Source organism: Anomaloglossus baeobatrachus, chromosome 2 (assembly GCF_048569485.1).
Source record: "Anomaloglossus baeobatrachus isolate aAnoBae1 chromosome 2, aAnoBae1.hap1, whole genome shotgun sequence".
Lineage (NCBI taxonomy): Eukaryota > Metazoa > Chordata > Amphibia > Anura > Aromobatidae > Anomaloglossus > Anomaloglossus baeobatrachus.
The window spans coordinates 721,709-746,361 of NC_134354.1; the positions used below are offsets into that span (position 1 = coordinate 721,709).

General features: G+C 46.7%; 1 protein-coding gene across 2 annotated transcripts in view; it reads right to left on the reverse strand.

Annotated features, from left to right (window-relative positions):
• PKNOX1 (PBX/knotted 1 homeobox 1) overlaps positions 1-24,653 on the reverse strand; it is a 111,468-nt gene that overhangs the window by 32,393 nt on the left and 54,422 nt on the right. For both annotated transcript variants that reach the window (XM_075332731.1, XM_075332732.1), the window contains exon 6: positions 11,376-11,466. In XM_075332731.1, the coding sequence (XP_075188846.1) occupies positions 11,376-11,466 (91 nt within the window). The remainder of the gene's footprint in view (positions 1-11,375; positions 11,467-24,653) is intronic.

Sequence of the window (24,653 nt, forward strand, 5' to 3'; positions counted from 1 at the left end):
TGAGATCCTTGCACGAATGGGAGTTAACACTTATCTCCGGGCCCAGCGAGTGAAACAGTGGTCCTTTGTGGAGGGAAAACCTGCACGTTCACAGGCCCATGTCTTACTGGACCTTGTGAAAAAATGGCTCCAGCCGGAGACCTTGAACCCCGGACAGATGATTGAGCGGGTGGTGATTGAACGGTTTGTGCGGACTTTGCCAGCCCCCATTCAACAGTGGGTGGGCCAGGGGGATCCCGGTACCCTAGACCAACTAGTTAATTTGGTGGAACGATACACAGCTACCCAGGAGTTGGTCTGGGATTCTGCTTCACGGCGAGCACTCCGTAGGGATACGCCCCCTTCACAGTTGGTGAAAGACTCCCGTCCCTCCTCGGGTGCTGCCCCGTCTTCAGCCCTGGCAGAGAGTAAACCCCAGACTAAGGTCAGCCGGAGTCCCGGTTTTCCAAAATCGGACACCCGAAACAGGGACACCTCTGCTATGTGCTGGCGGTGCCATCAGCTGGGGCATATGATGGCACAGTGCCGACTCACATCAGAACCCATGGACTGCCGGTACGCTCGCCGGGAATCATTGTATGACCATACTGTTTACTACTGACCATACTATGGGGGAAGAGCCTCATCTCTGCAAAGTACGTGTTAATGGCTATACAGCAGAGGCTTTGTTGGACTCAGGAAGTGTTGTGACTCTTGTACATGCCTCCTTGATCTCCGGGGAAAACCCCACAGGACATAAAGTAGGGGTACTTTGTATACATGGAGACCTACGTGAATGGAAAGGGTCACCATTGCTACCTCATGTGGAGAGGTTCAACATGAAGTGGGGGTGATGAAAAGACTTCCATATGATGTTATTTTGGGAAGAGACTTGCCCCTGTTCTGGACATTATGTGGGAGGCGGCCCAGCGCTCCGAGGTGTATGATAGAACCAGGCCCTGAGCCGGACGATCCCGACTCCGGGATACCTGCCATAGGGGTCACCAGTATAGGGAAAGAGTGTAACCCTGCCAGGTTCCCCCTAGAGGTAATGGCCGGAGAGGTTGAGCCACCTGAGGTAATCCCAGAGTTGAACGTGTCTCCAGATAATTTTGGAACAGCACAGCTCCGGGACCCCACATTGGCTCCAGGACGTGGAAATGTACAGGCAATTGATGGAGTCCCCCAGCGGCCTGGTGCCAAGCTGGAAACTCCCTACAAGGCTCTAAAGCGAGAGTTGCTCTATCAGGTTGATAAAATCCGGGGGGAAATAGTGGAACAGTTGGTAGTCCCTCAGCCGTTCCGCCGTCAGGCCTTGGAATTGGCTCATAACCACCAAATGAGTGGGCACCTAGGTGAAGAGAAAACGCGGGAACGCATGTTTCTGCGGTTTTACTAGCCAGGGGTCGGCGCAGAAATTAAGAGGTTCTGTGAGTCCTGCCCCGTTTGTCAGTTGACCGCAACCACGCACCGTTTCCGTAGTCCTCTGATACCTTTACCCATTATAGAGGTGCCTTTTGAGCGGATTGCTATGGATCTGATCGGAACCATTGTAAAATCAGCCCGTGGTCACCAGCACATCCTGGTAGTGATGGATTACGCGACGCATTATCCGGAGGCCGTTCCACTGCGTCACACCTCGGCGAAGCTTATTGCTCGGGAGTTGTTTGCTATGTTCTGTCGCGTGGGGTTACCCAAAGAAATCCTGACCGAACAGGGCACTCCTTTTATGTCTAAAATTACAAAGGAACTGTGCAAACTCCTTCAGATCAAGCAGCTACGCACGTCAGTGTACCATCCCCAGACCGATGGTCTAGTCTAGTGGAACGTTTCAATAAAACTCTGAAGGCTATGTTGAAAAAGGTGGTCTCCAAAGAGGGGAAAGATTGGGACATTTTATTGCCCTATTTAATGTTCGCTATCCGCGAGGTCCCACAATCTTCCACCAGGTTCTCGCCATTTGAGTTACTGTATGGCAGACATCCGCGGGGACTGATGGATATTGTTAAAGAAACTTGGGAGCAGGATCCCACCCCTCACAAAAGCACGGTTGAATATGTCGCGGGCGGGGAAGGACGCCGCTACGCTGCGCTCGCTAACGCTCGGGTCCGGCGCTGCTGCGATGGCTGCTCGGTGGCTCGAGCGGTGGGCCGGATCCGGGGACTCGAGCGGCGCTCCTCGCCCGTGAGTGAAAGGGGGTAGTTTGGTTTGGGGATTTGGTCTGTGACGCCACCCACGGGTGGCCCTGCCTATGTGTGCTGGCTTCACTTCGTCCTACGGTTCCGCATTGATCTGCCTCTCCTGCAGACGGCCACCACCGTCTGCCAACCTTGCTCTTGGTGCCCGGGCCACACACCCGGACACGGTCAGTTTGCTCCTCACTTCACTCCTCTCTCCTTCCACTTGCCTAACTGCCCTGAACTCTCTCCCCGACTCATCTGACTCCTTTTCCGCCTCCAGGACTGTGAACTCCTCAGTGGGTGGGGCCAACCGCCTGGCTCCACCCCACCAGGTGTGGACATCAGCCCCTGGAGGGAGGCAACAAGGATTTTGTGTCTGGCTGATGTGCCTGTCTCAGGGTGGGGGTGTATGTTGTAGTACCTGTGACGACCTGGCTAGTCCAGGGCGCCACATTCCCCCTTGGTTAAATGCAGACCGTCCGCGGGCTGCCCGTCCATCACCGGTTTTATTTTTCTCAACTGAAAAAGATAAATAACATTTAAACTTTTCAAGATATGCATACTTGTAAGGACACTTGAACGTTGCACAACAATTATATTTACATTTTTATTAACAATAAACGGACGGCTTCCGCTCTCCCACCCAAGCAACCTGGCCCTGATGCTGCCCCTAAGAAACTGGGCAGCACCCCTTGACCCCAGTCCAGATCCAGGCTGCCCGAGCGGGAACGGGTAAGGTGTCTCGCACCCGACTGTCACTTCAGGGGACCCCACGTCCATGGGGGACCCCTGACTCCCAGAGGATTGCCACCGGTTGCGGTAGTGGCGGGCCTGGGCCATCTCTTTCCTCCAGGCCCATTCTCCAAATCAGCCTCTACGGAGGCGGCAACAGAAAACGTGCCCCAACCTATTTACAATCCCACAAGTTCGTGGGTGCCCTGCAAGTTCTCAGGCATGTCCATAAGCAGTTTCTTATGCACGGTGGGGGGTAATCAACGGTTAATCAGGGGACAACAACTTCAGTCCCAACGGGTCTCTTCGGATGGATAATCAGATGATTTACTCGGTTCATTCACAGTCATTCACTTAACAGGTTAACGGTACTGGCGGTCCCAACGGGGACAACGGTGCAACAGAGGGACCGCTGCCTTATTCCGACTCTTCCTCTGAGGTGGCCTCACCCTCCACTGCCAATATTTCAAACATGCGGCGGCAGGCCTGTTGGGAAAGGGGCGCCCGGTATCCATTTCCACCGTCGCGCGGGATATAGAAAGCTACCAGCCCACCGCCGTTGCGTAGGCTCTCACCCGCTTCCTCGGACTCCATAATTGGCTCTGTATCAGGTCCGGAATCATCGCTCCTAACCCCCTCACGGTCAGGCGCTCCCTCTAGGGCCAGGCGGACTGCCGGGGCCTTCTTCTCCTCTGCGCTAGGTGGGTCGCCACCAGCCGCGGCAGCATCCGGGCCCTCGGCTCTCAGCATCTCGGGCCCCACCGCTGTAGCACGGGGCAGCAGGTCAGGTAGGTTAGCGCTGGGGAGCCCCATGGGTAGTGGCAGGGACGGTACAAGGGCCAGGATTGGAATGGGTCTCCCAGCCGCAATGGCCGGTCCCTGTGGGACATGGAGGCGTGGGTCACTCACCAGCTCCGTCACGTCGGCTCCCATCTCGTGCATCTGGGCAATCGCAACCAGCGCTTCCACCTCGGTGGTCCACTGCTCCGCCAGGAGACGTATCTGATTCCGATGACGTTGGTTAGACTCAGTTACTCGGGCCCTCACCCACGCCACGGTCCCGGGCTGCTGGGCCTCAGGCGGTGCTGGCAGGGCGGACATGGTATCGCGGCTTCAGGGTTCCAGGAACCGGGTCGTTTACAGAGTCTTGGCGTCCCTGCTTCTATGGCCTCGTTTTACATGCGGCCGGCCGCCATCCATCCTCCCTTGGTCTTTTCTCGGCACCTCCTCTTCAGGGGCGGGGCTTCGGCTTTCGCGCCTCCACTGCTCGAGAAGACGCTCGAGCAGGAAAATCTTCGCGCCCAAGATGACGGATTCTGAAATTTTTCAGCCGGACACCGCCGGCGGGGCACAAGGCGCACTTCCACCAGCCGGCAGAACGGTAAGATCCTGTTTGTGATGCCAAGTTGTCGCGGGCAGGGAAGGACGCCGCTGCACTCGCTAACACTCGGGTCCGGCGCTGCTGCGATGGCTGCTTGGTGGCTCGAGCGGTGGGCCGGATCCGGGGACTCGAGCGGCGCTCCTCGCCCGTGAGTGAAAGGGGGTAGTTTGGTTTGGGGATTTGGTCCGTGACGCCACCCACGGGTTGTGGTGAGGTTAGGCACCACCGCTGCTGGTGACGGGGATCCTGGGAGCGATGGCAGGGAGCAGCTGGGATGTTGTTTTCCCCCTCCTTAGGTAGGGGTTGGTGGTCCCGGGGCCCGGTGAGATGACAGGGAGGCGGGGTTGGATGGATGCAGGGTCGCTTGGGCTGCGCAGCCACAAAGGTACGCAAAGTCTCTGGTAAACCAAACGGCTGGATGGACGGGTCCCGCAGCCGGCTGCTGTGGCTTCTCCTGGACGGTTAGTGGTGGCTGCCTTTCCCTGCACCTTTGTGTATGTTCGGTCCCGATGGATTCCCACCGGTAACCCGCTCCCCAGCGTGTATATGTGCCGGAGGAGCCCTTTTGCCCGCAGGCTCTGGCCCTTGGAACTCTAGCTGTGGCGGTAGCTGTATTTCCTCTTGCTGGTCGGACGGTTGCCTTAAATCGGGTCTTGGCTGTTAGGAAACCCCTGGGGTTCCGGTCACTGACGGATTTGACCTCTAATGGCGACTCCAAGCCTGGTCGGGGTCCGTAGGCCCTGCCTATGTGTGCTGGCTTCACTTCGCTCCCTGGTTCGGTACCGGCAGGCCACCGCCCGTCCCCGGTCCTACGGTTCCACGTTGATCTGCCTCTCCTGCAGACGGCCACCACCGTCTGCCAACCTTGCTCTTGGTGCCTGGGCCACACACCCGGACACGGTCAGTTTGCTCCTCACTTCACTCCTCTCTCCTTCCACTTGCCTAACTGCCCTGAACTCTCTCCCCGACTCATCTGACTCCTTTTCCGCCTCCAGGACTGTGAACTCCTCAGTGGGTGGGGCCAACCGCCTGGCTCCACCCCACCAGGTGTGGACATCAGCCCCTGGAGGGAGGCAACAAGGATTTTGTGTCTGGCTGATGTGCCTGTCTCAGGGTGGGGGTGTATGTTGTAGTACCTGTGACGACCTGGCTAGTCCAGGGTGCCACAAATACGTTATGGGTATGCAGGATCGTATCACGGCAGTAATGCCCATTGTTAAAGAGCATTTGCTGGATGCTCAGGCGGCCCAAAGTACTCAGTAAATAGAAAGGCCTCCGTCAGGTCTTTTAAACCGGGGGATCGTGTCTTAGTCCTAATACCTACCGCAGAAAGTAAGTTCTTAGCCAAATGGCAAGGTCCCTATGAGATCCGGGAGAAAGTAGGGGAAGTAAACTATAAGGTGTATCAACCAGGGAGAAGAAAACCAGAGCAAATCTACCATGTAAACCTGCTGAAGGCGTGGAAAGACAGGGAATGTATGGTGACTGACATAACGTTGGACCTAACCTTTTCAGGTGCCTTGACAACAACCAAGGAGGAGTCCCCTGATGATGAATTGGGAGTAAGGATAGGGGATTCTCTCGCAAAACAGCAGAGAGGGGAGTCTCGGAGGTTAGTGCAGCAGAATACGGATGTGTTCTCAAGCCTACCCGGCCGAACAAACGTAATCCACCATGATATTGTCACCGAGCCTCAAGTAAGGGTACGCTTGAGGCCATACCGGGTGCCAGAGGCTCGTAGGCAAGCCATTGCGGAGGAGGTAAAAAAGATGCTCCAACTAGGGGTTATTGAAAAGTCCACGAGTGAATGGGCCAGTCCCATTGTGCTGATCCCGAAACCAGACGGTTCTTTAAGATTCTGTAATGACTTCCAAAAGTTAAATGAGGTTTCGAAATTTGATATGTATCCCATGCCCAGGGTCGACGAGCTGATAGAGAGACTGGGACGGGCCCAGTACTTCACGACTCTCGATCTCACTAAAGGTTACTGGCAGGTGCCGCTGACAGAGGCGGCAAAAGAAAAGACCGCTTTTGTCACGCCAGGGGGGCTCTATCACTATGTCGTCTTGCCATTTGGTTTACATGGGGCTCCGGCCACATTTCAGAGATTAATGGACATAGTGTTAGAACCTCTCAACCATATGCCTCCGCATATTTGGATGACATCATCATCTATAGCAGTGACTGGAGCACCAACCTATCTCAGGTACAAGCGGTAGTGGATTCGCTCAGAGCTGCTGGTCTGACAGCGAATCCAAACAAATGTGCTATGGGTCTCAAAGAAGCCCGTTACTTGGGCTATGTGATAGGCCAAGGGGTTATCAAGCCACAAGTAAACAAAATCGAAGCCATTCAAAACTGGCCTCGTCCCCTTACCACAAAACAGGTAAGAGCCTTTCTGGGTATAATGGGGTATTACCGACGATTCATACCCAATTTTGCTGGAAGGTCGGCGCCTTTGACTGATCTCTTAAAAGGGAAGAAGTCGGTCATGGTCCACTGGAATACACAAGCAGAGGAAGCCTTTCAGGCACTAAAGGTTGTCCTATGTGGTCAGCCTGTCCTTGTCAACCCTGACTTTCAAAAGGAGTTTATAGTACAGGCAGATGCCTCTGAGGTGGGTCTGGGGGGAGTTTATAGTACAGGCAGATGCCTCTGAGGTGGGTCTGGGGGGAGTTTATAGTACAGGCAGATGCCTCTGAGGTGAGTCTGGGTGCAGTTCTGTCCCAGGAGGTAGATGGAGAAGAGCACCCAGTCACCTATTTGAGGAGAAAACTCACCCCGGCAGAGACGAACTATAGCATAGTGGAGAAGGAGTGCCTGGCCATGAAATGGGCTCTGGAATTCCTACGCTACTACCTCCTGGGGCGACACTTTCGCCTGGTGATAGACCACTCCCCTTTGGTCTGGATGAGGACTGACAAGGAGAGCAATGCTAGAGTCACCAGGTGGTTTCTCTCCTTGCAGAACTTTCACTTTTCTGTGGAACACCGGGCTGGTAAGTTGCAGGGCAATGCGGATGCCCTCTCCAGGGCCCCTTGTATGTTGGCGAATGTTTAACCCCGCCCGTTTGAACGAAGGGGGGGGATATGTGAGGCAGTGACAGGGGTAATATTTTAAGACCGCTATGTGTCCCCTAGAATGTGTCTGGAAACCCTCTGAGTTTGCTATAGCTATTACGGGGATTATAGCACAAACGGTAACAGGTAGACAGATCCCTCCTCCCAGTCCAGGTTTTGTAGCAATCCTCATGTCCAGCATTTTAGTTTAAATCTGGCAGAGCACATCAGGGTGTGTCTCAGTTGAGAGCCAGGCTTGTTGACGCTAACACATGCTGTGTGAGCTGAGCTGGCTCTGTGTGGAGTGAACACAGGCCAGGAGTGTGAGCCTCGGAGAACCCTAAGGTAACAAGACTTTTGATACAAAGGATTTGTCTATATGCACCGGCTGTGCTCCGGAAGAGACTTTGACTGTGGGAAATTGGATCTATTTATGCTGCAACAATAAATAGACTGTTGGTGTAAACACGCTGCTGCCTCACTGCCTCATGTTTTTGCCCAAGCAACGCTGTTACCTCACAGTGGTAACTTGTGTTTGTTGAATTTGGGCATTCAGTTGGGATGAGCACTGGTCCATACGGTCTTTCAAAAGGCGGCCGGGCTAGTGGACAAATGCACCCATTGACCCCCGTGTCTCCCCAGGAGAGCACCCATTGACCTCCGTGTCTCCACAGCAGAGCACCCACTGACCCCCGTGTCTCCACAGGAGAGCACCCACTGACCCCCGTGTCTCCACAATTGGTGGCAGCGGTGGGATACTATTTAACCTGGGGTATTATAAATCAAAAAATACCTTTAGAACCATAAGGGGTTCAAGAAAGGAAGTGTCTTTTTCTTTAAAATAATTAATTTTTATTCACAATTCTTAGTTAAAAAATACAACTAGTACATATTCATAAATATCTGTGTAAAAGGACAGGATCAAATACCCATGTTTGAACAGCAGCGATAAAACCAAAAAATACAACACAATAAAGTTTAAGACCAAATTGTATGGACCACCATAATTAAAAAACCTATGGAATATATAATATATATGCAAAAGTGCAAAAGTGCTCTATCTTCCTAAATGCCACTAATTAGGTATGGTGTAAAAGGTATAAAAAGAGAATAGCCTATAGAGATAAAGTGCTAGCAAAGTGCAAAGTTTGTTGCTATAATCAAAATACCTTGAAAATGGTCAGGGTTGTTTGGTAAATCGCAATATCCTGACGCGCGTTTCAGCGTGCTTTCTTCAGGGGATTGCTCAGCTGTCACACAACTTCTTTGTCTTCAAGGATGTCTATTACCTACAGCAGCGTGGCACTGCCATGGGCGCGGCCTGTGCACCCTCGTACGCTGGTCTCTTCCTGGGTTTCTGGGAGAGGCTAGCTTTTGCTGACGAGGGCTCCGGGCTTAGCGCCCATGTGCAGTACTGGCTTAGATATATTGATGACATTCTGTTTGTGTGGCAGGGTTCAGCTGAGCAGCTCGACAAGTTTGTGGGACAACTAAACACTAACAACTTTAATATCAAGCTCACTCATAAAAGTAGCAGATGTAGGATAGATTTCCTCGATATCACAATTAAGGTGGATCAGAGGGGATCGATTCAGATGGACGTTTTCCGTAAGGAAACGTCCATTAATGCATTATTACATGCCTCATCTGCTCACAACCCTTCAACTATTCGCGCCATCCCGACCGGTCAGTATTTAAGGATGAAGCGGATCTGCTCCTCCAATAGTGATTTTGAGACCCAGTCGGCTGATCTCAGGGATCGATTCCGTGAAAGAGGCTATAGTGGCAGAAGCATCAGGGCAGGTTACAATCGGGCCAAGAGGACTTCCCGGCTGGAACTTCTTACTGATGCTTCAAAAAAACAAGTACCACAGGATATTGCGGTGAGATTCATCGGAACATATAACCAGGAGTGGGAAACTATGCGCCAAATTTTGAAAAAACATTGGCCGGTCTTAATGAATGATCCGACATTATCTGAAGTACTTGCCCCGAACCCTCTAATGACCTCCAGGAGAGCACGAAATTTGAGGGACCTTTTGGTCCAGAGCCACTACATTCCACCTCGAGTAAACCCATTTGGATCTCGCGGACCCCCACATGGATGTTTTCCATGTGGCCACTGTATGGCATGCAGCAATGTCCTTCGGAGCAATGTATTCAATTCATCTGATGGACGAAAGAGCTTTAATATTAGGCATTACATCACATGTGGGACTTCATATGTGGTGTATTTTGCTACATGCACGTGCCCCCTGACCTACGAGGGACTTACTTCCTGGGAGCTCAGCGTTAGGGTCAGGGAACACGTGAGGGATATTGCTGCAGCCAAAACTGAGGAAGATCCGACGGTACTCAAAACACTGCCCAGACATTTTAGATCACATCACTCCCGTGACCCCTCTAAACTGAAGGTAAGGGGGATTGATGTAATAACAGGGGGCATCAGAGGTGGTGATCTGAAAAAACGTCTGGCGCAGTGTGAAACTAAATGGCTAGTGACTCTGGACACACTGATCCCTAAAGGTCTAAACGAATCGGTGAGCTACGCTCCATTTTTATGATCCGGTATTGACCTCACACAGATTATATTTCTCTCTCTTGGGGGCCATTGTCCTTCCACCATATTTTGTTCATGCGTTTCCGTCTTGCATAATTTACCTCATATGAAAAGTGATTATATGATATGAGGATACATTGAATTTGTCATCCTTTTCGTCATCTGCATCCCTTGTCTCTTTTTATATATTTTTTAACTGTTTTTATTCTCTTCCTCGTGCTCTCCCCTCGGACATTCAGGCTTATGTAATATTGATTTATGTCCTTTTACCAATAGGACACGGGAACTAATCATTTGACCCATCGGCTGAAAATTAAGAACATCAAGATTTCCTCTGTTCCAATAAGCAAATGGACACTTGTTTATGATATTATCATGTCCCACAAACATTGAATACTTGATTCTAAAATGAGGACGGACACTTGTCATTACTGTTTACATTCTGTTGTTGGACTGTCTCCGTGCGGTCGCGTCCGGCACAGGAGTTGTGCGCGCAGCCGCGGCCGTCTATGTGTTGCGCGCATGCGCGGGAGCTATGGTGACGCGTCCGCGCTCCCGCGCATGTGACGTGACGGCCGGCGACTCGCGGGACTTCGTCCTGTGCATTGACGCGACCGCCGCTAGCGAGACTTCCGGGTCTATGATGTGGTTCGCCGCTCATTTAAAGCCTGTCATCTGGGGTGAGGAGTGCGAGATGCTTCCTCCCTGATGAAGATTTTGACAGCTTAAGAAAATCGAAACGTACGTAGGTTGTGGATGTCTTGAGGCTCTTTTCTACGGATTCCCTCTTCTGGCATATCCTGGTTGGCTGATATGTGGTAACGATATTTACATAGGCACCGTTCATGCCTAGCATTGCAGAACATTTAGTGGGGCCATCTATTGAATTAGGACTACCTTGTATATAATTTGTCATCATTTATGGGCGGCATGATTGTTGCTGAGTTAGCCCAGTGATATGTATATGCCCACAGGCTTATCTGTTACCTGCTAGGATCATGTTCGTTTGTGTGTCCTGAACATATATACCACTGCCTCTGTCATTTTGATGTACGGGGTTAAATCCGTTATGTAATTTTAATCATGTTTTTAACTTCATGGGATGCTTATCCCTACTTTGTCTAAATAAAGAAAAATTGTATTGTTGCACTTTAAAAACTCTTAGTCTTCCTCTTTACAAAATTTTGTGGCTGTAGCTGCGACTGTGCAGATGCCAATCCCGGACATATATACATACATACATACATACATACACACACACACACACACACACACACACACACACACACACAAACATACACACATTCAGCTTCATATATATTAGATGTAACTCCTTCTCATGTACAGCACCATGGAATCAATGGTGCTCTATAAATAAATAAATAATAGTAATCATTATCATCACAGAAAACAGGAAGTGACATCACAGAAAACAGGAAGTGACATCTTCAGAGCTGTTGAGAGAACAGAATTGGATGTGGTACCTGACACAGTGGCCACAGCTACATTGCCCTGCTGAAGAGCCGATGCTGGAACTACGATACCCTGAGGACTAAGGGCACCGCTGAGTCCACTCTGTAAATACAAAAAGACCAGAGTGAGATGGAAAATTATAAAACTTTACATTTTAAAAATCCCCAACTGGCTACAATATACCTGTACCACAGAGTACGGTGTATTATACAGTGATTATGTACCTGTACCACAGAGTACGGTGTATTATACAGTGATTATGTACCTGTACTGGGGAGTATGGTGTATTATACAGTGATTATGTACCTGTACTGGGGAGTATGGTGGATTATACAGTGATTATGTACCTGTACTGGGGAGTACGGTGTATTATACAGTGATTATGTACCTGTACTGGGGAGTATGGTGTATTATACAGTGATTATGTACCTGTACTGGGGAGTACGGTGTATTATACAGTGATTATATACCTGTACTGGGGAGTACGGTGTATTATACAGTGATTATGTACCTGTACTGGGGAGTACGGTGTATTATACAGTGATTATGTACCTGTACTGGGGAGTATGGTGTATTATACAGTGATTATGTATCTGTACCACAGAGTACGGTGTATTATACAGTAATTATGTACCTGTACCACAGAGTACGGTGTATTATACAGTGATTATGTACCTGTACTGGGGAGTATGGTGTATTATACAGTGATTATGTACCTGTACTGGGGAGTATGGTGTATTATACAGTGATTATGTACCTATACTGGGGAGTATGGTGTATTATACAGTGATTATGTACCTGTACTGGGGAGTAGGGTGTATTATACAGTGATTATGTACCTGTACTGGGGAGTACGGTGTATTATACAGTGATTATGTACCTGTACTGGGGAGTACGGTGTATTATACAGTGATTATGTACCTGTACTGGGGAGTATGGTGTATTATACAGTGATTATGTACCTGTACTGGGGAGTACGGTGTATTGTACAGTGATTATGTACCTGTACTGGGGAGTATGGTGTATTATACAGTGATTATGTACCTGTACTGGGGAGTACGGTGTATTATACAGTGATTATATACCTGTACTGGGGAGTACGGTGTATTATACAGTGATTATGTACCTGTACTGGGGAGTACGGTGTATTATACAGTGATTATGTACCTGTACTGGGGAGTATGGTGTATTATACAGTGATTATGTACCTGTACCACAGAGTACGGTGTATTATACAGTGATTATGTACCTGTACTGGGGAGTACGGTGTATTATACAGTGATTATGTACCTGTACTGGGGAGTACGGTGTATTATACAGTGATTATGTACCTGTACTGGGGAGTACGGTGTATTATACAGTGATTATGTACTTGTACTGGGGAGTATGGTGTATTATACAGTGATTATGTACCTGTACTGGGAGTATGGTGTATTATACAGTGATTATGTACCTGTACTGGGGAGTATTGTGTATTATACAGTGATTATGTACCTGTACCACAGAGTACGGTGTATTATACAGTGACTATGTACCTGTACTGGGAATATGGTGTATTATACAGTGATTATGTACCTGTACTGGGGAGTATGGTGTATTATACAGTGATTATGTACCTGTACTGGGGAGTACGGTGTATTATACAGTGATTATGTACCTGTACTGGGGAGTACGGTGTATTATACAGTGATTATGTAACTGTACTGGGGAGTATGGTGTATTATACAGTGATTATGTACCTGTACTGGGGAGTACCGTGTATTATACAGTGATTATGTACCTGTACTGGGGAGTATGGTGTATTATACAGTGATTATGTACCTGTACTGGGAGTATGGTGTATTATACAGTGATTATGTACCCGTACTGGGGAGTGTAGTGTATTATACAGTGATTATGTACCTGTACTGGGGAGTATGGTGTATTATACAGTGATTATGTACCTGTACTGGGGAGTATGGTGTATTATACAGTGATTATGTACCTGTACTGGGGAGTATGGCGTATTATACAGTGATTATGTACCTGTACTGGGAGTATGGTGTATTATACAGTGATTATGTACCCGTACTGGGGAGTGTAGTGTATTATACAGTGATTATGTACCTGTACTGGGAGCATGGTGTATTATACAGTGATTATGTACCTGTACTGGGGAGTATAGTGTATTATACAGTGATTATGTACCTGTACTGGGAGTACGGTGTATTATACAGTGATTATGTACCTGTACTGGGGAGTATTGTGTATTATACAGTGATTATGTACCTGTACTGGGGAGTATGGTGTATTATACAGTGACTATGTACCTGTACTGGGGAGTATGGTGTATTATACAGTGATTATGTACCCGTACTGGGGAGTGTAGTGTATTATACAGTGATTATGTACCTGTACTGGGAGCATGGTGTATTATACAGTGATTATGTACCTGTACTGGGGAGTATAGTGTATTATACAGTGATTATGTACCTGTACTGGGAGTATGGTGTATTATACAGTGATTATGTACCTGTACTGGGAGTATGGTGTATTATACAGTGATTATGTACCTGTACTGGGGAGTATGGTGTATTATACAGTGATTATGTACCTGTACTGGGGAGTACGGTGTATTATACAGTGATTATGTACCTGTACTGGGGAGTATGGTGTATTATACAGTGACTATGTACCTGTACTGGGAGTATGGTGTATTATACAGTGATTATGTACCTGTACTGGGGAGTATGGTGTATTATACAGTGATTATGTACCTGTACTGGGAGCATGGTGTATTATACAGTGATTATGTACCTGTACTGGGGAGTATAGTGTATTATACAGTGATTATGTACCTGTACTGGGAGTACGGTGTATTATACAGTGATTATGTACCTGTACTGGGGAGTACGGTGTATTATACAGTGATTATGTACCTGTACTGGGGAGTACGGTGTATTATACAGTGATTATGTACCTGTACTGGGGAGTACGGTGTATTATACAGTGATTATGTACCTGTACTGGGGAGTATGGTGTATTATACAGTGACTATGTACCTGTACTGGGAGTATGGTGTATTATACAGTGATTATGTACCCGTACTGGGGAGTGTAGTGTATTATACAGTGATTATGTACCTGTACTGGGAGCATGGTGTATTATACAGTGATTATGTACCTGTACTGGGGAGCATAGTGTATTATACAGTGATTATGTACCTGTACTGGGAGTACGGTGTATTATACAGTGATTATGTACCTGTACTGGGGAGTATTGTGTATTATACAGTGATTATGTACCTGTACTGGGGAGTATGGTGTATTATACAGTGACTATGTACCTGTACTGGGAGTATGGTGTATTATACAGTGATTATGTACCTGTACTGGGGAGTATGGTGTATTATACAGTGATTATGTACCTGTACTGGGGAGTACGGTGTATTATACAGTGATTATGTACCTGTACTGGGGAGTACGGTGTATTATACAGTGATTATGTACCTGTACTGGGGAGTACGGTGTATTATACAGTGATTATGTACCTGTACTGGGGAGTATGGTGTATTATACAGTGATTATGTACCTGTACTGGGGAGTATGGTGTATTATACAGTGATTATGTACCTGTATTGGGGAGTACGGTGTATTATACAGTGATTATGTACCTGTACTGGGGAGTACCGTGTATTATACAGTGATTATGTACCTGTACTGGGGAGTATGGTGTATTATACAGTGATTATGTACCTGTACTGGGAGTACGGTGTATTATACAGTGATTATGTACCTGTACTGGGGAGTATGGTGTATTATACAGTGATTATGTACCTGTACTGGGGAGTACCGTGTATTATACAGTGATTATGTACCTGTACTGGGGAGTATGATGTATTATACAGTGATTATGTACCTGTACTGGGAGTATGGTGTATTATACAGTGATTATGTACCTGTACTGGGGAGTATGGTGTATTATACAGTGATTATGTACCTGTACTGGGGAGTATGGTGTATTATACAGTGATTATGTACCTGTACTGGGAGTATGGTGTATTATACAGTGATTATGTACCTGTACTGGGAGTATGGTGTATTATACAGTGATTATGTACCCGTACTGGGGAGTGTAGTGTATTATACAGTGATTATGTACCTGTACTGGGAGCATGGTGTATTATACAGTGATTATGTACCTGTACTGGGGAGTATGGTGTATTATACAGTGATTATGTACCTGTACTGGGAGTATGGTGTATTATACAGTGATTATGTACCTGTACTGGGAGTATGGTGTATTATACAGTGATTATGTACCTGTACTGGGGAGTATGGTGTATTATACAGTGATTATGTACCTGTACTGGGAGTATGGTGTATTATACAGTGATTATGTACCTGTACTGGGGAGTATGGTGTATTATACAGTGATTATGTACCTGTACTGGGGAGTACGGTGTATTATACAGTGATTATGTACCTGTACTGGGAGTACGGTGTATTATACAGTGATTATGTACCTGTACTGGGGAGTATGGTGTATTATACAGTGATTATGTACCTGTACTGGGGAGTATGGTGTATTACACAGTGATTATGTACCTGTACTGGGAGTATGGTGTATTATACAGTGATTATGTACCTGTACTGGGAGTATGGTGTATTATACAGTGATTATGTACCTGTACCACAGAGTACGGTGTATTATACAGTGATTATGTACCTGTACCACAGAGTACGGTGTATTATACAGTGATTATGTACCTGTACTGGGGAGTATGGTGTATTATACAGTGATTATGTACCTGTACTGGGGAGTATGGTGTATTATACAGTGATTATGTACCTGTACCACAGAGTACGGTGTATTATACAGTGATTATGTACCTGTACTGGGGAGTACGGTGTATTATACAGTGATTATGTACCTGTACTGGGGAGTACGGTGTATTATACAGTGATTATGTACCTGTACTGGGGAGTACGGTGTATTATACAGTGATTATGTACCTGTACTGGGGAGTATTGTGTATTATACAGTGATTATGTACCTGTACTGGGGAGTATGGTGTATTATACAGTGATTATGTACCTGTACCACAGAGTACGGTGTATTATACAGTGATTATGTACCTGTACTGGGAGTATGGTGTATTATACAGTGATTATGTACCTGTACTGGGGAGTATGGTGTATTATACAGTGATTATGTACCTGTACTGGGGAGTACGGTGTATTATACAGTGATTATGTACCTGTACTGGGGAGTACGGTGTATTATACAGTGATTATGTACCTGTACTGGGGAGTACGGTGTATTATACAGTGATTATGTACCTGTACTGGGGAGTACGGTGTATTATACAGTGATTATTTACCTGTACTGGGGAGTATGGTGTATTATACAGTGATTATGTACCTGTACTGGGGAGTATGGTGTATTATACAGTGATTATGTATCTGTACTGGGGAGTACGGTGTATTATACAGTGATTATGTACCCGTACTGGGGAGTGTAGTGTATTATACAGTGATTATGTACCTGTACTGGGAGTATGGTGTATTATACAGTGACTATGTACCTGTACTGGGAGTATGGTGTATTATACAGTGACTATGTACCTGTACTGGGAGTATGGTGTATTATACAGTGATTATGTACCTGTACTGGGAGTATGGTGTATTATACAGTGATTATGTACCTGTACTGGGGAGTACGGTGTATTATACAGTGATTATGTACCTGTACTGGGGAGTATGGTGTATTATACAGTGATTATGTACCTGTACTGGGGAGTATGGTGTATTATACAGTGATTATGTACCTGTACTGGGGAGTATGGTGTATTATACAGTGATTATGTACCTGTACCACAGAGTACGGTGTATTATACAGTGATTATGTACCTGTACTGGGGAGTACGGTGTATTATACAGTGATTATGTACCTGTACTGGGGAGTACGGTGTATTATACAGTGATTATGTACCTGTACTGGGGAGCACGGTGTATTATACAGTGATTATGTACCTGTACTGGGGAGTATGGTGTATTATACAGTGATTATGTACCTGTACTGGGGAGTACGGTGTATTATACAGTGATTATGTACCTGTACTGGGGAGTATTGTGTATTATACAGTGATTATGTACCTGTACTGGGGAGTATGGTGTATTATACAGTGATTATGTACCTGTACCACAGAGTATGGTGTATTATACAGTGATTATGTACCTGTACTGGGAGTATGGTGTATTATACAGTGATTATGTACCTGTACTGGGGAGTATGGTGTATTATACAGTGATTATGTACCTGTACTGGGGAGTACGGTGTATTATACAGTGATTATGTACCTGTACTGGGGAGTACGGTGTATTATACAGTGATTATGTACCTGTACTGGGGAGTATGGTGTATTATACAGTGATTATGTACCTGTACTGGGGAGTATGGTGTATTATACAGTGATTATGTACCTGTACTGGGGAGTACGGTGCATTATACAGTGACTATGTACCTGTACTGGGAGTATGGTGTATTATACAGTGATTATGTACCTGTACTGGGGAGTATGGTGGATTATACAGTGATTATGTACCTGTACTGGGAGTATGGTGTATTATACAGTGATTATGTACCTGTACCACAGAGTACGGTGTATTATACAGTGATTATGTACCTGTAGTGGGAGTATGGTGTATTATACAGTGATTATGTACCTGTACTGGGAGCATGGTGTATTATACAGTGATTATGTACCTGTACTGGGGAGTACGGTGTATTATATAGTGATTATGTACCTGTACTGGGGAGTATGGTGTATTATACAGTGATTATGTACGTGTACTGGGGAGTATGGTGTATTATACAGTGATTATGTACCTGTACTGGGGAGTATGGTGTATTATACAGTGATTATGTACCTGTACTGGGGAGTACGGTGTATTATACAGTGATTATGTACCTGTACTGGGAGTATGGTGTATTATACAGTGATTATGTACCTGTACTGGGGAGTATGGTGTATTATACAGTGATTATGTACCTGTACTGGGGAGTATGGTGTATTATACAGTGATTATGTACCTGTACTGGGGAGTACGGTGTATTATACAGTGATTATGTACCTATACTGGGGAGTATGGTGTATTATACAGTGATTATGTACCTGTACTGGGGAGTACGGTGTATTATACAGTGATTATGTACCTGTACTGGGGAGTATGGTGTATTATACAGTGATTATGTACCTGTACTGGGAGTATGGTGTATTATACAGTGATTATGTACCTGTACTGGGGAGTATGGTATATTATACAGTGATTATGTACCTGTACTGGGAGTACGGTGTATTATACAGTGATTATGTACCTGTACTGGGAGTATGGTGTATTATACAGTGATTATGTACCTGTACTGGGGAGTATGGTGTATTATACAGTGATTATGTACCTGTACTGGGGAGTATGGTATATTATACAGTGATTATGTACCTGTACTGGGGAGTACGGTGTATTATACAGTGATTATGTACCTATACTGGGGAGTATGGTGTATTATACAGTGATTATGTACCTGTACTGGGGAGTACTGTGTATTATACAGTGATTATGTACCTGTACTGGGAGTATGGTGTATTATACAGTGATTATGTACCTGTACTGGGGTGTATGGTGTATTATACAGTGATTATGTACCTGTACTGGGGTGTATGGTATATTATACAGTGATTATGTACCTGTACTGGGAGTACGGTGTATTATACAGTGATTATGTACCTGTACTGGGAGTATGGTGTATTATACAGTGATTATGTACCTGTACTGGGAGTATGGTGTATTATACAGTGATTATGTACCTGTACTGGGGAGTATGGTATATTATACAGTGATTATGTACCTGTACTGGGGAGTACGGTGTATTATACAGTGATTATGTACCTATACTGGGGAGTATGGTGTATTATACAGTGATTATGTACCTGTACTGGGGAGTATGGTGTATTATACAGTGATTATGTACCTGTACTGGGGAGCATGGTGTATTATACAGTGATTATGTACCTGTACTGGGGAGTATGGTGTATTATACAGTGATTATGTACCTGTACTGGGGAGTATGGTGTATTATACAGTGATTATGTACCTGTACTGGGGAGTACGGTGTATTATACAGTTATTATGTACCTATACTGGGGAGTATGGTGTATTATACAGTGATTATGTACCTGTACTGGGGAGTACTGTGTATTATACAGTGATTATGTACCTGTACTGGGGAGCATGGTGTATTATACAGTGATTATGTACATGTACTGGGGAGTATGGTGTATTATACAGTGATTATGTACCTGTACTGGGAGTATGGTGTATTATACAGTGATTATGTACCTGTACTGGGGAGTATGGTGTATTATACAGTGATTATGTACCTGTACTAGGGAGTATGGTGTATTATACAGTGATTATGTACCTGTACTGGGGAGTACGGTGTATTATATAGTGACTCTTCTCTCCCTTTAACTGAGTCAGTTCAGGTGTTGTTCGGCAAGATCTGGTTCTCCAAGACAGCCTATCTGGATTCCGAGTCAGGAGGAAACTTCATCTAACAAGCTGTGGCCAGGAGGTTTGGGATTCCTATCACTCCTCTGCAAGAACACCGACGTGTCACTTCCAAGGATGGAAGACCCCTGCAGGATTCCATTCTGGGTATTACCGAAGAATTGAAGCTGCAGATCGAAGCACTTCATAGAGAGAAAATCGTCTTCTATGTGTTACCAAATCTATCTCCTCCATTTTTACTTGGCCTTCCGTGGTTACGCCTCCACGAACCTGTCCTGGACTGGCATCCGGTGATGTCCATTATCGTTGCCAATCATTGCCTCAAATTAGTACGGCCGGGATCCATTCCACAACCTCTGGCAGCTTTACTCGGGTTACCTGTGTCCTACTGCTGCTTTGTGGATGTCTTTGACAAAAAGGAAGTTAACACTCTGCCCCCTCGCAGACCTTACGATTGTCCCATTAATCTAATTCCAGGATCTATACCGTCTTGAGGTAGGATCTACCCTCTTTGTTCCACAGAGACTCAGGCTATGTCCGATTTTATCAAGGAGAATTTGGCTCAAGGGTTTATCCAGAAGTCCTGCTCTCCGGCAGGTGCCGAGTTCTTCTTCGTCAAGAAGGATGGGTCTCTTCACCCTTGCATCGATTACCGTGGTCTCAACCTTATTATGGTAAAAAATAAATATCCTCTTCCCTTAATCCCTGAGCTCTTTGATCATCTTCGAGGGTCCCGGATTTTCACCAAGTTGGATCTCCGTGGGATTAACATCCTTGTTACGATACGATTGGGAGATAAGTGGAAACCCACCTTCAACACGCGAGATTGTCATTATGAATATCGGGTGATACCCTTCAGGTTAAGCAATGCACCTGCGGTTTTTTAGGAATTTATCAATGACATCTTTCGCGACCTACTCTATATTTGTGTGGTGATATACTTGGACACATCCTTGTGTTTTCTCCCAACTTGCTAACTCACAGGAAGAATGTTCACCTCATTCTTCAAAGATTAAGGGAGAATTGCCTTCACGTGAAGTTCGAGAAATGTCTGTTTGAACAGAGGTCCTTTCCCATTCTTGGTTACATTATCTCTTATTCAGGTCTCGAGATGGATCCAGAGATGGTCTCTGCCATGCTTAAGTGGCCCCGTCCGGTGAGAGTCAAGGCCATTCAGTGATTCTTGGGATTCACCAACTACTCAAGGCAATTCATTCCACACTTCTTGTCTCTGGTAAAACCTCTCACCGCTCTGACCCATAAAGGGTCCAAAACTAAAGGATTGGCCTCCTGAGTCTGAGTCATCTTTCGCCACCCTCAAACAAGTTTTCTCAACCGCTCCTACTCTTTACAGACCAATGGCCAATAAGCAGTTTTTTTCTGGAGGTGGATTCTTCTTCTTCCGGAGCCTGAGCAGTCCTCAATCAAAAACTGCCTATGGGTAAGATGGTGACCTGTGGGTTCTTCTCTAAGACTTTTTCTCCTTGTGAACGTAACTACTTGATTGGAGATCAAGAGTTACTAGCTATTAAGTTAGCTCTAGAGGAATTGTGTTATCTGCTTGAGGGTGCAGTTCATCCAGTCATCATATATATAAGCACCATAAAAATATGTCGCATCTCCAGTCTGCTCAGAGACTCAACCCTCGCCAGGACCGTTGGTTCTTATCTTTCAATTTTTTTCTCTACTCCCTCCACTCCACTCCACTCCACTCCACTCCCACTCCATATTGTCTCAGACCAAGGGGTTCAATTCATCTCCCGGTTTTTTTCAGTCTCTCTGCAAGCTGTTGGATGTCACTCTTGACTTCTACTTGGGCTATCATCCTCAATCTACGGCCAGGTTGAACGTGTGAACCATGTCCTCACCAACTATCTGCGACACTTTGTGAATGGACACCACAATGACTGGATTCTGCTACTACCGTGGACAGAGTTCTCCTACAACAATCATGTCGGGGAGGCTTCCTCTAATTCTCAGTTTTTTCTTGTTTACAGACACCATCCTAGGATTCCAACTCCATTGCCTCTCGCTTCCTGCAACCCTGCGGCTGAGTCCCTGGCCAGGGATTTCTCCCGAATTTGGGCTGAGACCAGGACCTCCATAGCAAAGGCATCGGCTCGGACCAAGGAGCATGCTGATAAGAGACGCCTGGATTCCCCGCCATTTCTACCCAGAGATATGGTACAGTGAGGGAAATAATTATTTGATCCCTTGCTGATTTTGTAAGTTTGTCCCCTGACAAAGACATGAACAGTCTATAATTTTAAGGGTAGGTTAATTTTAACAGTGCAAGGATATCCAGAATAAAATCCAGAAAATCACATTGTATAAACTATATAAATTTATTTGCATTTTGCAGAGAGTAATAAGTATTTGATCCCTCTGTCAAACAAGACTTAATACTTGGTGGTAAAACCCTTGTTGGCAGCGCAGGAGTCAGGCGTTTTTGTAGTTGATGATGAGGTTTGCGCACATGTCAGGAAGAATTTTGCTCCACTCCTCTTTGCAGATCATCTCTAAAACATTAAGATTTTGAGGTTGTCGCTTGGCAACGCGGAGCTTCAGCTCCTCCATACGTTTTCTATGGGATTAAGAGAATTAGACACAAGGCACTCTCAAATGGTGATACAAACGAAGAATTTATTCCATAAGTCTTAGGGCGGCTTTGCACACTACGACATCGCAGGTGCGATGTCGGCGGGGTCAAATTGAAAGTGACGCACATCCGGCATCGCATGCGACATCGTACTGTGTAAAGCCTAGATGATACGATTAACGAGCGCAAAATCGTCGTAATCGTATCATCGGTGCAGCGTCGGCGTAATCCATAATTACGCTGACGCGACGGTCCGATGTTGTTCCTCGTTCCTGCGGCAGCACACATCGCTGTGTGTGAAGCCGCAGGAGCGAGGAACATCTCCTACCGGCGTCACTGCGGCTTCCGTTGGATATGCGGAAGGAAGGAGGTGGGCAGGATGTTTACATCCTGCTCATCTCCGCCCCTCCGCCGCTATTGGCCGCCTGCCGTGTGACGTCGCTATGACGCCGCACGACCCGCCCCCTTAGGAAGGAGGCGGGTCGCCGGCCAGAGCGATGGTCGCAGGGCAGGTGAGTGCATGTGAAGCTGGCGTAGCGATGATTTTCGCTACGCCAGCTATCACATGATATCGTACCTGCGACGGGGGCGGGGACTATCGCGTGCGACATCGCAGCATCGGCTTGCGATGTCGCAACGTGCAAAGCCCGCCTTAGTGGTGGATACCACTGCCTTTACCACTACCCTGACAGTCTTAATAACAAGTTGTCTGATGAAGGCCACCTGGCCGAAACGTCACATGTTGCTTTAAGAATTATGGAATGAATTCTTTGTTTGAATCACCATTTGAGAGTGCCTTGTTTCTAATTCTCTGGACATATGGTGTGGAAACCTACAAGTGCACCTCAACATCTCTTACACTGTGGCTGTGCCTTATCCTGCTATAAGTTTCTATGGGATTAAGGCCTGGAGACTGGCTATTCCACTCCATGACCCTAATGAGCTTCTTTTTGAGCCACTCCTTTGTTGCCTTGGCTGTATGTTTTGGGACATTGTTGTGCTGGAAGACTCAGCCATGACCCATGTTTAATGTCTTGGCAGAGGGAAGGAGGTTGTCACTCAGGATTATACAGTACGTGGCTCCATCCATTATTCCATTGATGAGGTGAAGTAATCCTGTGCCCTTAGCAGAGAAACACCCAAAAAACATAATGTTTCCCCCTCCATGCTTGACAGTGGGGATTGTGTTCTTTAGGTCATAGGCAGCATTTCTCTTCCTCCAAACATGGCAAGTTGAGTTGAGGACAAAGAGCTGAATTTTTGTCTCATCTGACCACAGCACCTTCTCCCAATCACTCTTAGAATCATCCAGGTGTTCATTGGCAAACTTCAGACAGTTCGGCTGCACAAGGGACTTTTCAGACGGGTCCGCTGCACATGGGCCTTCTTCAGACAGGCCGGCTGCACATGGGCCTTCTTCAGACGGGCCGGCTGCACATGGGCCTTCTTCAGACGGGCCGGCTGCACATGGGCCTTCTTCAGACGGGCCGGTTGCATATGGGTCTTTTTCAGACGGGCCGGCTGCACATGGGCCTTCTTCAGACGGGCCGGTTGCATATGGGTCTTCTTCAGACGGGCCGGCTCCACATGGGCCTTCTTCAGACGAGCCAGTCGCATATGGGTCTTCTTCAGACGGGCGGCTGCACGTGGGCCTTCTTCAGATGGGCAGGCTGCACAGGGGCCTTTTTCAGAGGGTCCGGCTGCACATGGGGCTTTTTCAGACGCACTGGCTGCACATGGGCCTTCTTGAGCAGTGGGACTTTGCGGGCACTATTACGGTGTAATGTGTTAGCAATGGTTTTCTTGGTGATAGTGGTCCCAGCTGCCTTGAGATCAGTAACAAGTTTCCGCCGTGTAGTTTTAGGCTGATCTCTCAACTTCCTCATGATTCTGGAGACCCCACGAGGTGACATTTTGCATGGAGCCCCAGATCGATGGTGATTGACACTCATTTTGTATTTCTTCCATTTTCGTACTATTGCACCAGCAGTTTCTCCATCTCACCCAGCGTCTTACTTATGGTTTTGTAGCCCAGTCCAGTCTTGTGCAGGTCTATGGTCTTCTCCATTCCAGCCTTGTGCAGGTCTATGGTCTTCTCCATTCCAGCCTTGTGCAGGTCTATGATCTTGTCCCTGAGATCC